Below are 16,861 nucleotides of genomic sequence, written 5' to 3' on the forward strand. Positions count from 1 at the left end.
CAGAGAGTCACAATAATGGATGCACAATTTCTTATGGAGTTAAAGGTATTATATAGCATGATTTTTGTTGTTTTTTCTTCAATTTTTTTATGTGACCCCATTGCTGTTACAGCTGCATGCACATGTCTACAATTACTCATGCTTGAGCTGTGGTTATTGCTCGCTGAAAAGGTGTACAAGATTGAGATACTCTAATAGAGCAGTCAGCTAACTACTCTAATAAAACGTTCACTGGAAACATGTAGTTGGTTCTGTTATGGAATTTTTCCAAATCTGCCTGCACCTTACATACAATGAAGTCAATTGGTCTGTTTAAAGGACTTCATTCATCTACTTGTGTAGTTAATATGTATGGCAATACTTAATTCAGGTACACAATTTCCATTGAAAATGCACCTATTCAGTGTTGTGCAATTGTGAGAGGGGTGCATCATGTACTTGGTTGTCTGTACCTACCCAAACGTTTCCATTAGCAAAATGCTTCAGAGAGCCATACTGTACCTACAATCTAAAGGCAGTATATATAATCTACAGGCAAAAAATATTATGAATTTTATGTGGAAATGTCTCCAAATTGCAGTATTTTAGCATCTATTTTTCAAAATTTTCCTGGGGGGGGGGGCATGCCCCCAGACTCCCCTAGTTCCAGCATGCTTTGCACACCTCTACCCAAGAGATTAGTACCTTGAGTTAGCCCCCCCTTTTATAAATCCTACATCCGCCCCTGGCACTAGGTAATGCCAACCAGTCCTCCCATTTTTGTGTTCTTCTTACTACACACATTGGGTTGCTCAAAGCCTTGACTAGGTGTGAATTCCTCAAGGTATTATAATTAATTTTCTTGTTTCCTGCAATAACAAACTATACATATAAATACACAACCACATGTATAAAAAAAAAACACATCAGATATAATGTACGCTAGTATGCGATCATGATTTCTTAAACTGGGGGCCCATTTGGTGACAGAGTAACCATTGTACAAACCAGTGGGATGGGAGAGAGGGATTCTTCCTTTTGTCCTCTTTGTCTGTAGCATGATGGCTCATCCTTAACAACTAACAAGTCACGCTGTTCACATTAGGAGGCACGTGTTGAGCACTGCACATGTACATATTCCAGTTAATGCTCACTAACACTTTTAACTAAAGCCTGCATAATAAATAGCTCCTACATTAACTTGGTTTAAGTGTGCATGTAAAACTCATTTATTTACACAATATTTTTCAATTCTCCAAAGATGTGACAGGTCATATTGGTAGTAATATCAACCATCTGTATTATTCCCAGGGTCTTTACTAATTTTGGAAAAGAATTTTTATTATCGAGGATCTGTTCTGTGGAAAAATTTGAAATCAAGTATTGTTGAGGCAACTGCTTTGTGTATGTACATGTACTGCATGTCTATCTGTTGTTGTATCCTTATTTGTTTTTGTATGTATGTTGTAGTTTTCTCCTTTTTATGTTGATTACAGGGCTCCACTGAAAACCAGGTATTTAGCTAGTTACTGGGTGGACTCCCTGTCTAAAAATCACAATTGCAATTGACTCATTCATTCTATATTTTAATTTTGATAGCATTTCCTATTATTTTTAGTATATTAATGTTTTGCCCCCTAGTACGAACATGGGCAGAGGTGGGGTTATAACTAGGTGGGGGTTAGTAGAGGAAATGCGGACTGTTAGCTTTGCCCCAGGTAGTGGGGCATTTGATCAAAGCCGATATCTTGTTGGACTTTAACACACTCAGTCCCCCCTGGCATTTCTTTCAAACACTGAAATTTCTCACGAATCACATGCAAAAGCATGAAGACACATTGTGTGATGTAGCCAAGCATGAAGACTAAAAAGCGCTTAAGTACTACTTGGTAGCTATGCCCTCCGGTGGCATATTAAAAGTGAGAGTCATAGTTGTAGGGCAAACCATTGAATTAATAGTTTGATCTAGGGTGCATAGTTATATATGTACCATTTTCTATGTTGTGCTTATTAGTTGAATTGCTACAAGGTACATTGCACAAAAGTTAATGCTAAAAGCAGATGAATGTTTATTAATTTTGTAGAAGATGACCAACTTATTGTTGTTTTCATTTTGTACACCAGGATTTCATAATTTCTTGTTACTGCTCATTACAATCTATGTAAGCTTTGACAAAACATTAACAGTACTAAATAATTCTATTGGTACAACACCATTACACATATTTATCAATATGGATCAATACTGCTACCAACCTATCTTTCTACAGGGAAGTGTACTTATGCAAAGTGAAAGAAAAAACATGCCTACGTATACAAAATAATTATAATAAGAAAACTACTGTTCAGGTTTAAAGTGCGTTAGTCTAGTTTATACTTTACTTGAAGGAAAATACAGTCATCCTTGAGGTACTGACATGCGGCTGTGTTTTCGCGAAGGCCTTTGTCAAGAATGAACACATTACTATACCAAATTGCAGTGTCACTTCTAATACGCTCCCCCACTACCCTTGGATGACCAGCATCATTATAATACTTCCCATTGCTCAAGTGGTGTTCACTGTCACTTATCTGGTTCAACAACTTCACCTCACAATGTCCCTTCAGTGGCCATTTTAGCTGTTCATCATACGGACCCTTCATGAGATATAATCTAACTGTAAGGCAAGAACTAGTATGGGCTTTCCCATCTGGATGAATGCACGCTTGTATTTGGTACCCCTCATGATGAGTGTAGAATGGATCACTGTACCACGTTTTCTTTTCTGCCTTATTCTTAGTATACTCTAACATCTTCACAATCACTGGAGCAACTTGATCACCAGATGATAGCTTTCCTGCTTGAGAGATTATCTGTGCATTCCATGTAACTTTTAGCAAGATTTCAATTTGTTGCATCTTCTGGTCCAGTTTATTTTCTAGTTCAGCGATTCTCTTCTGGGCAGAAGTTTCAATCTCAGTGATCTTTGTCTGAAATTTGGTCTCCAGTTTAGCAAGTGCATTACCAGCATTGACAGTGATGGTCTTTTCCATATTGGCAAGTTTCTGAGATAGTTCATCTGTGGTAGCAATGAGTTGTTGAAAGTTATCTTGCAATTGTCTTGTTTGCTGGTCTTCTTGTGCAACATTTGAGAACTTTTCTGTTGGTGCATTGATCTGCAAGAACTTGTCAGTTGTCTGCACAATATTAAGTGGAGCCCCAGTCAGGAGTGGCTCGGTATCATCCAAGACTCCTCCTGTTGTTGGAAACTTTACTAATTGTTTCTCTTTGCTGTTCACTGCCGCAACTTTACCAGTAGCTATATTGCGTTGAGTATTACTCAGCTGGTGTGCAGTAAAGGACAAGTGTTCTTCAAGCTTCTCCTTGTTGTGCTTCTTCTGATCCTTACGAACCATCCTCTCCTCACAACCCACCACATGATACTCACACTGGATTAACTCTAGTGGGCACACCTTCATGTGTTCTTCTACATTTTCTCTTGGGACACTACCAATTTCACACTTATTAGGACAGGCTAAAGGGAACTTACAGCACTGTTCCTTGTGTTCACCTTCAATAAACTGATGTTCTTCTGTAGTGTGGCAATACTGACAGGTGACTTTTCGATGTGGGCATTCCATCTTAACATGGGTGGTTAAAGATTGTCGCTTCATGATTACTCCACAATCAATTGGGCAGGTAACGGCTTCGAGTGGGCACATCGTCTTGTGTTTTTCAATATCCTCACGGATTAGGGCATCAGCTTGACATTTGTTAGGACAGGGTACAGGAAACTTAGGACACAGTTCCTTATGCTCTCCTTCAATAAACTGATATTCTCCCATAACTTGACAAAATGGACAGACAATATTTCGACGTGTACAGTCCTTATTGCCGTGGGTAGCTAAATGGCATCGTTGCAATCTCATTCCACAATCGTTAGGGCAGATAACTTCTTCAAGTGGACATGTCATCCTGTGGTCATCAATATCCTCACGAGGTATGTAATCAGCTTCACACTTGTTGGGACAAGGTATGGGGAACTTTGGGCATGCTTCCTTGTGCTCACCCTCAATAACTTGAAATTCTCCTGCAATGTGGCAATATTGACAGTCAACCTTACGACGTATACACTCATCCTCAAAATGACTAGTCAGATATTGTCGTCGTATACACTCTCCACAATCATTAGTGCACGTCACTTCTTCAAATTGACAACCGTCATTGTTTTGAAGGTGATTGATTATATTATTCAGTTCACCCTGCCATTCACATCCTTTCTCCTTGTTACTACAGAATAAATGAAGAGCCCTTACAGCTCGATCGGCTTGTTTATGGCGAAAAGTGATAAATTCTTCATCACGACAGATGGGACAAGCATCAGTAGTAGTGGTAGCTTTCTTAGCACCTTCAAGGCAAGACTCGCAAAATATATTACCACAACAACCACTAAGAAAAGGGTCTTTACTGGGACAGTGACATATGTTACATATCAACCAATCTGGCGGTGGCACAACAAAATTGTAATCGTACCCACCCCCACCATCAACGCGCAAGGCTATCGCCATCTCCTAAAAGCGAAAAGTAACAGATGATCAACATAACAGTGTAAATGAACCGTAACTTGACTTACAAACACTTTTCTACTCCTTGCAATTTTCCAAAGCGAAAGGCGTGCTCACGTGACCATTAAATAATTGGTAGCTAGAGCCTGCTGAGCGCTAAGGTCGTAATTACCGCACAGGACGAGTACAAGAGGCAAGGATATAAAGTATTTGTAGCATCGTGTTATTAAATGAACTCGTGGATAATCCAGCTAGCGAGATAGTTTTCACGAATTACGCTTTACGGATTTGAATTGCAAGTTGTTGTAAAGTGTCTGTACCGTTACTGAAAGTTATCTCCTAATGCTGTAGTGGTTCATAAAAAAGGGGCGTAGAGGAACTCATCTAATATCGGACGGGCTCCAAAATCGGACGCAATTACTCGAGCTACAACAGGAATTTTTTAACAACTCATATGTCTTTAGATAGTTCAAGGCTGTGGGACTTTGGGCACCAAGTATCAGCTTTCTCGGCTTCTTTGTCTGGTAGCAGCAGCCCTGCAAAGTCATTTCCAATTAATACGTATAATCGGTAAAAAACAGTCGATTCACGGACACTCACCGTCTACATATCAGACTTGCATTCAATCAACAGTTTTCTACCTTAAAGTAGTATAGTAACTCATCTACTTTCTAAATATCCCTGGTTTATTTAATCAAATCCTTTTAATTACGAATTACAACTGCTCTCTCTCACTCATCTGGTACTAGCAGTGGATGGCTCAAAGCTATTCCTCAAGTCTCCCTTGCTCTGGCTATTCCTGGTCCTGAGTTTGTTGTTGGCCTTCATTTGTGGCTCGGAATCCCTCTATTTCCACTTTCCCTATTATGTGTGTGTCTTACTTCCATTGACCAATTTGGTGACCATCTTCTAGAATGTTCTCATGGTCCTATGAGAATTCGTCGCCATGATGCTCTAGTTGACATTGTTTGTCATGCTTTGTCCCAGAGTCACTCAGGAGTTTTGAAGGAACAACGTGTTTCTTATGAAGATAATTCTCGCCCAGGTGATGTGTACCACCCTGACTTTCAGCATGGTCGTCCAGCTTATTTTGATGTGTCTGTTCGTAGCACTACCCAGTCTTCTCACATTTCTTTTTCTTCTTCTTGTGCTGGGGTAGCTGCTGCAGCAGGTGAGTTAGCCAAGGACCAGAGACATCAAGATACTGTAGAGGAGGCAGGGTGTGACTTTGTCCCACTTGTTGTAGAAACTTTTGGATTTTGGTCACCATTTGTGCTTCAGACCCTTCGTACCATCGCTGAACGCACCACAGCCAGAAGTGGTGCATCAACCAAACAGGCTCGTGAACATTTGTTACAACTTTCAGTTTCTTTATGGACGAACAATGCCCGTATGATTTTACGGTACTGGGCTTTGCAGTGTGAGGACTCTGATTTTCCTTCCCCAAACCCCTGTTGTAATTAATTGTGTATGTAGTTTAGTTGTAGAGTAATTTGTATTGTAACTGTATTATTAATCCATGGTTCGTATATTAAAAAAAATAAAAATAAAATAAAATGAGACGTCACTGGAGTAACATAATAATCGCACTATGAATTTAAGTATACGGAAGTAAACGGTGTTTGTAAAAGTATACGGTGAACATCTCCCGTAAACGTATCTCAAACAACGTATACTTAATCAAGTTTCCGTATACTTAAATTTATGGTGCGATTATTACTCCAGTGACGTCTCATTTTGTAATTCGTGATTAAAAGGATTTGATTAAATAAACCAGGGATATTTAGAAAGTAGATGAGTTACTCTACTACTTTAAGATAGAAAACTGTTGATTGAAAACTGTTGAATGCAAGTCTGATATGTAGACGGTGAGTGTCCGTGAATCAACTGTTTTTTCCGATTATACGTATTAATTGGAAATGACTTTATTATTATTTATTACAGGTAATTTATAAGGCTAAACAGCCTGTTACACCTGATCAACAGGTAAAAAAAGTACAAGTAGACTTTGCATGCCTGTTGCCACCAGCAGGACAAATAAGCCGAGGAAGCTGATACTTAGTGCCCAAGGTCCCACAACCTTGAACTATCTTAAGACATATGAGTTGTTCAAAAATTCCTGTTGTATAGCTCGAGTAATTGCGTCCGTTTTTGGAGCCCGTCCGATTTTAGGTGGGTTACTCTATACATAGATACACTAACCCCAGGTACCTGGGGTTAGTATATCTATGCTCTATATGTTATGCTTTGTACATGTAGAGTCACTCCCAACCCAAGCTAGTCTCGTCATCGCAGACCCATTCTCCGGGGTGGCGCTTATCGATTACAGATTATAAGAGAGGGCGCTGAAAGGAGGGGCGCTTATAATCTCTAATCGATAAGCGCCACCCCGGAGAGTGCGTCTGCGAGGACGAGACTAAACCCAAACCCAAACCGCTAATCTCGTGACTAGTGCTCACATTGGTCCGAAACGCCTTGAGTAGCTAGCTATTCCTCCTACGACTTTCGGAAGTGTAAAAGCTTTTATAGCTAGTTACAAAGGATAATGGTTGTAGTTGTTTGAATGTAGCTAGTTGTTAATGCACTAGTCAATTTCATGCCCCCACCCCCGGGAGGGTGGGGGAATACAGGGGATTTGACAAATCGTGGTGTCAAATTCCCCACTACTGGGGCAAAATCGGCTGTCAAATCCCCACTATGTCCCCACCCCCAAAGCAGGGGACTTGACAACACCTCAAGGATGACTAAGCGCATATTTCATGCATGCGACTAGTAATAAACCTGCCCAGTAGCTAGTAAAATTATAGCAAATGTGATTAAATGTAACTACCGAAAATCTATCAGTAAATTGGACAACTGTCAATTGCCCCAGGGGTGGGGACAAGAAGCAATGTCAAATCCCCACCTGGGGGGTGGGGACGCCCGGGTGTGGGAGGGTGGGGCATGAAATTGACAAGTGCATAATTGCACAATTGAATACACGATGATAATATGTGACTGGATTTGCGAAAAGGGGTATTCCACACACATCCAATTTGCCAACTTTGACAATTCATAACTTCAGACTGGAAAAAGCTATTGCCTTGAAGTTTGGTTAGAAGTGCACACCAACATGGTTGCATAAGTGGTGAACATTTAGGTTAATGTGTTACTTGCATGCTAAGTTATAGTCTCCTACGTTTACGGAATTGGATGTGTGTGGAAGACCCCTTTTCGCAAATCTGGTCACATATTATTATTGGTAGCTAGCTAGCCATGCTGAATAACTCAAGAGTAGCCTTACAGACGTAGTGTTATTTGTTTATGATTTGTGATACCACAACACTAAACCTCAGACTTTGATGTGTCAACACCAGCCTACTTGTGTTTGTCAGTTGTGAAAACTATACACATCTATTTCTAATGGACTAGCTAGCTAACTGTTCAGTATCACAAGACCAGCTAAACTGCCTACAGATCACCCTGATCTTGATAGAGATTTGATCATATTTGCTATCCTACAACAAGATAGTGACAATGATGGTTATGTTATTGCTAAAGGAGCTGACAGGAATGCAATGGATTGGGCATTGTACTTACATTTTATTATTATTATTAATACACTTAACGTATTGATGGTCAACCAACAACCTGTGTTGGCAGCTAGAAAAAGTTAATTAATTGCAAAACTTAATTACAAATTAGTACTGAGAAATTACTAGATAAACCTACATTATAACAATTACTACATCTGCAACAAAAATGATATGTACAGGGATTGTTAGCTGAAAAAATGGGTATGAAATGTTGATATAGATACTTGTAGATGGTGGCCTTAATGACTGATAATGACCGGCTCAGATTGACGGATAGTAATTTATTCCACAGTCTTGATATTCTATTGAAATAGAAGTTCCTAGTGTAACTGTTGGAAGTATAGACATGATTAAGGTTATTATTAGAGGAAGATCTGGTGGCTGCAGTGCTAAAAGATACATGGTCATATATATTGAAATGGTTGGATGCCTGCTTTAGAAAAATATGATGTCATAGAAATCCAGTGTATACATTAAAGGTAGTAGATCTAGTTTGAGGATACAAATCCAATAGTCAGTGATAGTCGTTAAGGATGAATATAGTTGCTTATCGCTGAATTTTTCTGGGGTGATAGTGTCCTTGGTCAAGTATGGATTCCATAGCTGAGAGCTGTGAAAATGTGTTGCCATCAACTGAGTAGGAGGGTGGTGTCTTGTTATTAAAACTCAAGTGGATACACTTGTTGATGCCGAAAAGTAAGTCAGAGTCGATGCTCCAGGTATATACCTGATCTAGATCCTGTTGTAAATCAGTATGATCAGGGGGGTGAAAGATTATTTTAGAAAGCTTGGTATCATCAGCAAACAGAAAGAGATAAGAGAATTGTGTTACTAGTGATAGATCATTTATATAGATTAAAAACAGCAGGGGACCGAGGAAGCTGTCCTGGGACACACTGGATAACACTGGTAACGGGGATCAGAGATAGCAATGCAGACTATAATACACTGAGAGCGATTATGTAGATAGTTGTTAATCCAATTCCAAAGATTTCCAGTTATTCCATAGTTTGTTCGTTTAACTAAGAGATTGTTGAGGGATATGCTATCAAAAGCCATTCAAAAATCAAGATAGATAGAATCAGTTTGGTGACCTTGACTGTCCTTGAGAAGTAGCTTTCTACATACTGTTTAATTATAACAAAAGTTGTTGAGTGGTGGACCTACCAGGCAGGAATACAAACTGGCATGTAGTGAAATTATTAAGTACATGATCAATGATTTTGTTGTAGATAAGAGTTTCTAAAACTTTTGATGTGCTAAATAGAAGGGAAATAGGTCTGTAATTCTTTACGGATGATTGATTAGCTGATTTATACACTGGTACAACTAGTTTTCCATTCCTGAGGGATTACACCGAATGCCCAACTTAAATTGAAAAAGTGGCATAATGGACGGGTGAGTAAGGAAGCACAATATTTAAGAATTTTGGGACTAATAGAGTCTATTCCTGTAGCTTTATTAGGATCAAACTGATTTAAAACTGAATACACTTCTTCTTCACTAAAGACCAGTGAGTTCATTTCATTAGGGTGTGAGGTTGCATTTGCATGATGTGGAGTTGTAACCGGTAGTGTAAAGGCTGAATAGAAATATTGATTGAAGAGATTTGCTCTAGAAATGTCGCTGTTGGCTGAAGTGGCATCAAGGTGGATGGTGGGTGGGACTGTGGCTGACTTCGTAAAGCTACTTATGTAACAGTATATTGCTGGATTAGAAAAATTAGCATAATTGGTGATGAGTGTAGTTTCATAGCTAGACTTAGCTGCAGCTGCACTTTGCTGGAAGATGTCTTCAGCATGATTTAATCAACTTGCATTTTGTTCAGAAGATGAATGCTTGTACATGTACTTTCTTCTCAGGGTGTGCGAACACTTCTGAATCAGTTGATGTCGTAGATCTCTGTTAAACCACTTGGGGTATTGTTTGGAGCGGATTTGTATTGTAGGAATATATAACATCATGGCTTCATAAATATAGACTTAATCATATCCCATGTAATTTCAACATCAGATAAGAACAGACAGTTGACAATAATAGAGTTGAATTATGTAGGTATTCATTCCAACAAAATCAGTTTAGAGAAATCGTAAACATGTTGAGAAATACTTTCTGTTGGCTGAGGTCTTACTAGTGATAACTCAAAAGTGATAGTATAGTGATCAGATTTGATAGGTAGGTTATCAGTAGGACTTACTGAAATACTGTCTATTAGGTCATCGTTGTTAGTAAGGATAAGGTCCAAAGTGTTGCCATGAATATGAGTTGAGCAGAATATTAACTGTGATGAATTATATTCAAAATGCGTGTCACAAAATGCTTCACCAGCAATGGTGTTGCCACAGAGAGTATCCCAGTGATTGCATATATAGCTAAGCTGTTTGTGATGGATCACTGCAGCTGACTTAGCTATAGCTATTCTTATTTATCAAGAGCATTGCAGGCGTTATCATTGCATGGATAGGTTATTCAACAAGGGCACAGATCACTGCATAGGATCAGCCTAGCTGCATTGGAGGTGCATAAGATTTAGATACTCTAATAGCTAGAGCAGTCACCTATGACATTCATCAGCAGGCACTGATCCAGAAATAAATCAAGGTGGGTGGCTGGCCCAGATTTTTACAGTAGACTAAGTTGAGAGTATTTACATCAGGGAAGAGCTGACCCTGTTATTGTTGAGCTTGTACAGTGAAGCTCACAGTAGCATTATAGCTCTTGTGCACACATAATGTCTGATCATGAGTTAACACCAGTGGTTAGAACAATACACCTGTAACACCTCATGTGCACATACTGCATATTCCCGGCCTCTCTTTTGTATGTGATATGTAGGAGATGGTAGCTTAGGTTTGCTCCATTAAATAACTAAATGTGAACTATCATCTCCTACTGATCACATGTAGCCACAGGAATAAACATTTCCTTAATGGTTATAGTTATAATATTCCCTGTATGCTTTCCACTACTTAACCAACTTTAAAATTTTACTAATTTCACCTGTGTACATACTGCACATTCCTCTCTGTTCTATGTGATATGTAGGAGATGATAGTTTAGGTTTGCTCCATTGAATAAGTAAAATCTACTGATCACATGCCCCACAAGAATAAACGTTACCTTAATGGTTATAGTTATAGTATTCCCTCTGTGTCTACTTACCAATTTACTATGTGGTTGCATTAATATTATGCCACAGACCTATGGAGTGACTTGCCAGCAATTATAAAAGATGTAAATGTAAAGCAGACCCCATTTGTTCCTTCAATAACTACTCTGCCTGGTGATAGCTAACACTGCTCGTTATCTTAGATAAATTCATCAATGCATATGTGGATAGACTGGGTAGTATTGGAACCTGATTGACATGCAATGCAGGAACTTAGTTCATTAAAATTTTTTATAACATACAACACTGACAAAGATAGAAACTGAGAATTACTATGAAACAGATTCTGTGACATACATGCAGAGGAAAAATGTTCCCAGCATTGCATTGCCTTAGCCTGACAATCCTCTTATACTAGTCTGGCTCCCATTTTGCTACAGTTTTAGTGCGTATGCTCAATTTCAATATATCAGGATGCTCTCAAGGGGACATTTTTCAGTTTTTCGGTCAAATTCCTGAACTGTGCCGACAACAGAATGTTCTGTCTAAGAGTGTCTTATAGATAGTAGCTGTTGGGAAGACTATGCTTATTTACACTTGTTTATTAATCAAGGATGACTTATGCACACTCCAGCATTGTTTTTATAATGTAAAGTGATGTTTTTCAGCTTGTAGATGGTACTCTTGCAAGTTGTAAGTGGAAAAGTATCTTACTCTCTTCACAGTTACATCTATTTGATAGTACCCAAACATAGTTTAAATTGCAGCACGTGAGTGTAACTAGATGCAATGATTTTGGACTGTATCTAATGATACAGTGTCTCGATATACAGTACATTTCTTTACTGGAAGGCCTGTATCACACCAGCTACCAAACAGATGCATATAGTAGAATTACAAGTTTTGGGAATATACACCCCTGTGTGTGAAGGTGGTCGCTGACTGAATGAAAATAGAGAAAGTGAGTTGTTTCATGTAGCAAATTGAATTTATTAAGGATCTGTATTTCTTGTACAAGGCATAAGACAAGGCAACTGGGCACTGTGCAGTTTATTTTTATGCTACAAGTTGTGCAGCACTATATTGTCGGATAAATTTTCCTGGATTTCATGGACATTTATCCAAATTTAAATAAAGCAGAGTTTGACTAAGTCAGTTACCTTCTGGCCAAGGTTTTTTTCTTAGCACCATAGCACAAGTGGTAATGAATATTTGGAAAATAAATAACTATAAACTCAACAATACTTCCAGTGTATAACTACTAGCCAGGTGTTGCCTTGCAAGGGCTTGGTTTGTGGTGCTGTGGTGATGATGTTGCAGCATCAAAATGCAAAATGTTTAAAATAAGGAATAACTATTCTGTACTTTGCATGCACTTCAATATGCTAAAAGCCATAGTTGAATATGCTCGACGGTTTACGGACAATCTGTCCTCATGACACCCCTCAAAAGCTTAAGCTTCATTTCAAGGTTTGTTTGACATGTTTATTAAATACATGAATAAAGAGAATCAATGCTCTCAGGAGGCTTTGAACTCATGCACTGTCATGTATGTAACCTCGTCACGACATAGAATTAAAAATCTCACAAGGGTCCAGAGCACCTGATGTGAGATTATAATACTATTAGTGACCAGGTAAGTACATGATGGTGTATTTCCCTCCCTAGAAATAAGCTACACTGTCATGTACTATTAGTTATCTTTCTTTAATTTTTTTCCAATGATATACTCAATGTTTCAGGTAATCTTACAGCCTGAGATTTAATCCAGCTGGATAATTCAACCCATATGGTACGTACTAGTGGTACTACTACCGTAATTCGCTTTATTTTCGTGCAAAAATTTTTCGTGATAAAAAATTTTTGTGTAAAAATATTTTCGCATGATTTACGTGAATAACTGCTCTATTAGAATAGTTCGATCTTATGCAAAAAAATTTCTTGTGAGAAATATTCATATAAGTACTTGCGTTCGAAAATTATTTTACAACGAAAAAAAAGCAAATTACCGTCAACGGTATGTACTGCTAGACTAGCAATGTAAAGGATCAAGAGTTGCTACTTGATACTGCATAATGATTAGTGTGTGGAATGTGGATCATGTGAGCTAATCTAGCTTAAGGTTATGATGAAATTTGTTCAGATCCTATCAGGGCATTGCATGGCAAGCCTGCATGGGTTCTACTGCACATTAATTTTTCTTTTATTACAGTGAAACCACAAGAATTTAACAAATTACTCCATATTGTGTATGTTGGGCTCACAAAATGCTCACCCAAAAGGAACACATCCTTGCCTCGCATTAGAGGCCAACTATTATCACGTGAGCTTGATTATTTTATTTAAAATTTGCTGAGCATTGAATAGTATTTGGGGCCAAATACACTGTCATGTACACAACCTAGTCACGACATAGAATTATACAGTTTGGCTGAAAAACTCCTAATATAATACACTATTGTATAACTCTTTGTGATTTTATCATCCACATGAATTGTAAATAAATTTGGGGTGCGTGCATTCGGTATTAAAATTTTCAGAGGGGTATCAGCTGAGACCCTTGCAACCCCCCCATATTCACCACTGTAATTATGCTGAGCCTTTGTAAGCAAAACAATGTATATGTGTGGTGAGTTAGTTTGGCCTGCCATACATATTTCTATCCTTGAAATCCTTGCAAAGATCAAGATACTCTAATAGAACAGTTTTCTCATGTTGTTTCAGCTCTCATTTGCTGACTTGGAAATAATTGGTACAGTGGTAATACACCAACTCACTCAAGTAAGAGGTCAGTAGTTTGATTCCCGCTATAGAAAAATTTTAAATCAATTTTTAGACAACTTTTAGGAACAAGTTTTTATGCAGCCTTTTGACTGTTCTATTAGGGCATTTGAGAGCTAGTATATCTATATTTTTCACAGTTTTCAGCCCCACTCCAGGAAAGATAATTTCAGTGAGATATCATTCTTAGCCTCCTCTCAGCAGAATGTGGGGAGGCTTCAGCCCCCTAGCCCTCCCATCCCCCACCGCCTGTGCATAGAATATTATTCCATTAATTGTTCCTTTAGTGACTGTCAAATTTAGACAATACAATAACACTACCAGAGCAACTCCAGCTATCAACACAATAATACTCAGTAACAAATACACATTGGTACGTCTCATACATCTTGATGAATCAAATATCATACCAAGTCTATTTTGACACTGTGAATACAAGAGGCCAGTCCTGTGAAACTGACACTGTGAATCAGGATGTTCCAAGTTTAACATTGTTGTGCTGGGTGAACAGTAATCCATTGGACAATGGGAGGATATTGGCATGTTTCACAACTTTGATTTTGAAAAACAATCCAACTATTACCGGGACGTTTAATTGCTAATTCATTGATATAACAAGTGTTAATTTGTAGGTCACTATTAACAAGATGAGGATAACAATCACAAATTCCATTTAGTAACATAAATCCATTTGGACAAGGCAAAAGCTGTACTTGAAATACATCTTAATGTTGATAGGGATTAGTCTGTGCTAGTAAAAACAAGGAACACTGATCAGTTCTGTTTGAAACAATTGTAAAATTAACTATTGTGGGTTGTTTGCCTACAGTGAGTTCAGCTGGATGGGCAATTTTACAAGTGACAACAAATGTTGTTTCTTTTATAAATGGTTTACAAAGCTCTGCTTGTAATGTTTGTCCTGGAAAAACACGTCCCAATATATACGTAAGTGGTACAATTATACACGTAGTCATGTGGATAATAGCACAAGTTGATATGTTTGTCTAATGTGATATTGGTACTGTCAATTTGTATAATATTTTCATTTATTTCTCCAGCATCGTATTCACTGAATGTAGCATTTTCCAACCATCAACAGTGAGATGTGTAATAGTTTACGGTAATGTGTTGTTGATAGTTTGAGATAAATTTTATGCTATGGAATTGAAGCTTAAATTGATCTCCAAGTACTGTTAAATTAACGACTGTAGCAATATATTGAAATAGACAATATGGATACACTCTTTAACTGCTATCAGCTCTCTGTGACAAAAGTTTGATTCAAACATTATATTGGAATATTCCAAAACTCTGATGTATGCGTATGGTGATACAAATTCTGAATCAATAGTGTTAAAGCAGTTATTATTGAAAAACGAGAAAACGTGACATTACTTTTGTAAATTCCCATGATGTTTTGTATTTTGTTGTTAGAGATGAAAACACTAAGTCCAGTTAAGTAACCTAATGCCATTTGAATAAGTACCAAGTACTCAATAGTGCCTAATGAACGTGTTCCATTTATGAGCCCTTGTAGTTTCAGCAGAACTATAAGTGGAGCAGAATATTATTCCACAGTATCTGTTGTGATTAAACGTGATATTAATTAGACTTACATTAATTACTTCTAAGCCAGAAATATCTACTAATGGTGTAATTAAATGACTTGTCTGACCAAAATAGTAATCCTTATCATTGATTCAGAATTGATACAGATGTACTAATCATCAATGACATGTCTCATAATCATCCTCATAACCATTGCAGCCTTGTGTACAAATGCTGCAGCAGCAGCCAGAATATATATATTATATCAGAATATTCACTGTCCTTCTCAGCCCTATACTACACTGGATGATCTCCTACTGAATAACAGCCTATCCAATATATCAAATGTTGAATTTAATTTACTACCAGGACTGTATAATGTTGCATCAAATATTGTAATACAACATGTACACAATGTGTCCTTTAATTTGTTGGTATTGTAAACAAATCAACAAGTGTAGTCCTGAAATGTTTCTACAGAGCATCCTTCCATGCTATTTGTTCCTACAATGTCACCATATCACACTTGTTATTTGAACAATGTGGAGGGTATAGTAACTGGCTACTACCTATCTCTGTAAAATGTCCGGTTGATGATTATTATTTTGATCGTCGCTTGGTTCATTTGCCAGAAATTTATTCCCCTAGCTTACATGTTGCCTGTTGCTCTTTCACTTCAATAATCAATGTAACCATACAAGAACACAGACAATATGGAATAATGTGCTACAATGTGGTCGGAATATCTCATTTAGATTCAATTGCAATATATACTAGAATTGAAACAAGTTATGGAATACTGTTGTATTTAGATGACGATGAATACACACATGAATATGATGGTCAAAACAATACCATATTTGTTACAAACATATTGATAGCAATTATCTCTCTTGATTACACACACATTTGCTAATAGAGCAATTCACATTAACATGATACGTTCTATGGTGAATGTTGTAATACATACCTTACTTGCCACAAGAGTGAATCCATTGCTAACATTTCAGCATATGCGTACTCTCAGAATTTAACAGCCAAGCTTATACACATTGTTCACTTTTGCTGTACATGTTTATAGTTGGTCAATATAATAGAGCATGTGTTTAGCTTTCACGTTTACTTCAAACACAAGTGAAACATAAGTCAACACACTGTATAATATCAACTTATCAACAATAATCTGGATTTTAAAGATAGTATAGCACAGCATATGTTCACAAACAAGAATATTTATTTCCAACATGGATTCATGTAATCTGGCTGATCATGTACAACACAACTCCTTACGGCAATGGACGATGGATATCCTGTTGATATAATC

General features: G+C 37.7%; 1 protein-coding gene across 1 annotated transcript; it reads right to left on the minus strand.

The window, feature by feature from the left end:
- Positions 1 to 2,113: 2,113 nt before the first annotated feature.
- On the minus strand, positions 2,114 to 4,916 carry LOC136246604 (TNF receptor-associated factor 2-like). The gene is made up of 2 exons (XM_066038127.1): positions 4,845 to 4,916; positions 2,114 to 4,530 (listed from the first exon to the last, which is right to left on the minus strand). Exon 2 carries the CDS (start codon positions 4,525 to 4,527, stop codon positions 2,341 to 2,343), a length of 2,187 nt encoding a protein of 728 aa, XP_065894199.1. The 5' UTR covers positions 4,528 to 4,530; positions 4,845 to 4,916; the 3' UTR covers positions 2,114 to 2,340.
- Between the last annotated feature and the right edge of the window lie 11,945 nt (positions 4,917 to 16,861).

The sequence above is a fragment of the Dysidea avara genome, chromosome 2 (genome assembly GCF_963678975.1).
Source record: "Dysidea avara chromosome 2, odDysAvar1.4, whole genome shotgun sequence".
NCBI lineage: Eukaryota > Metazoa > Porifera > Demospongiae > Dictyoceratida > Dysideidae > Dysidea > Dysidea avara.

Bases quoted from the DNA above. Each gene is read 5' to 3' on its own strand.
- LOC136246604 (XM_066038127.1), bottom strand. From the start codon at position 4,527: ATGGCGATAGCCTTGCGCGTTGATGGTGGGGGTGGGTACGATTACAAT.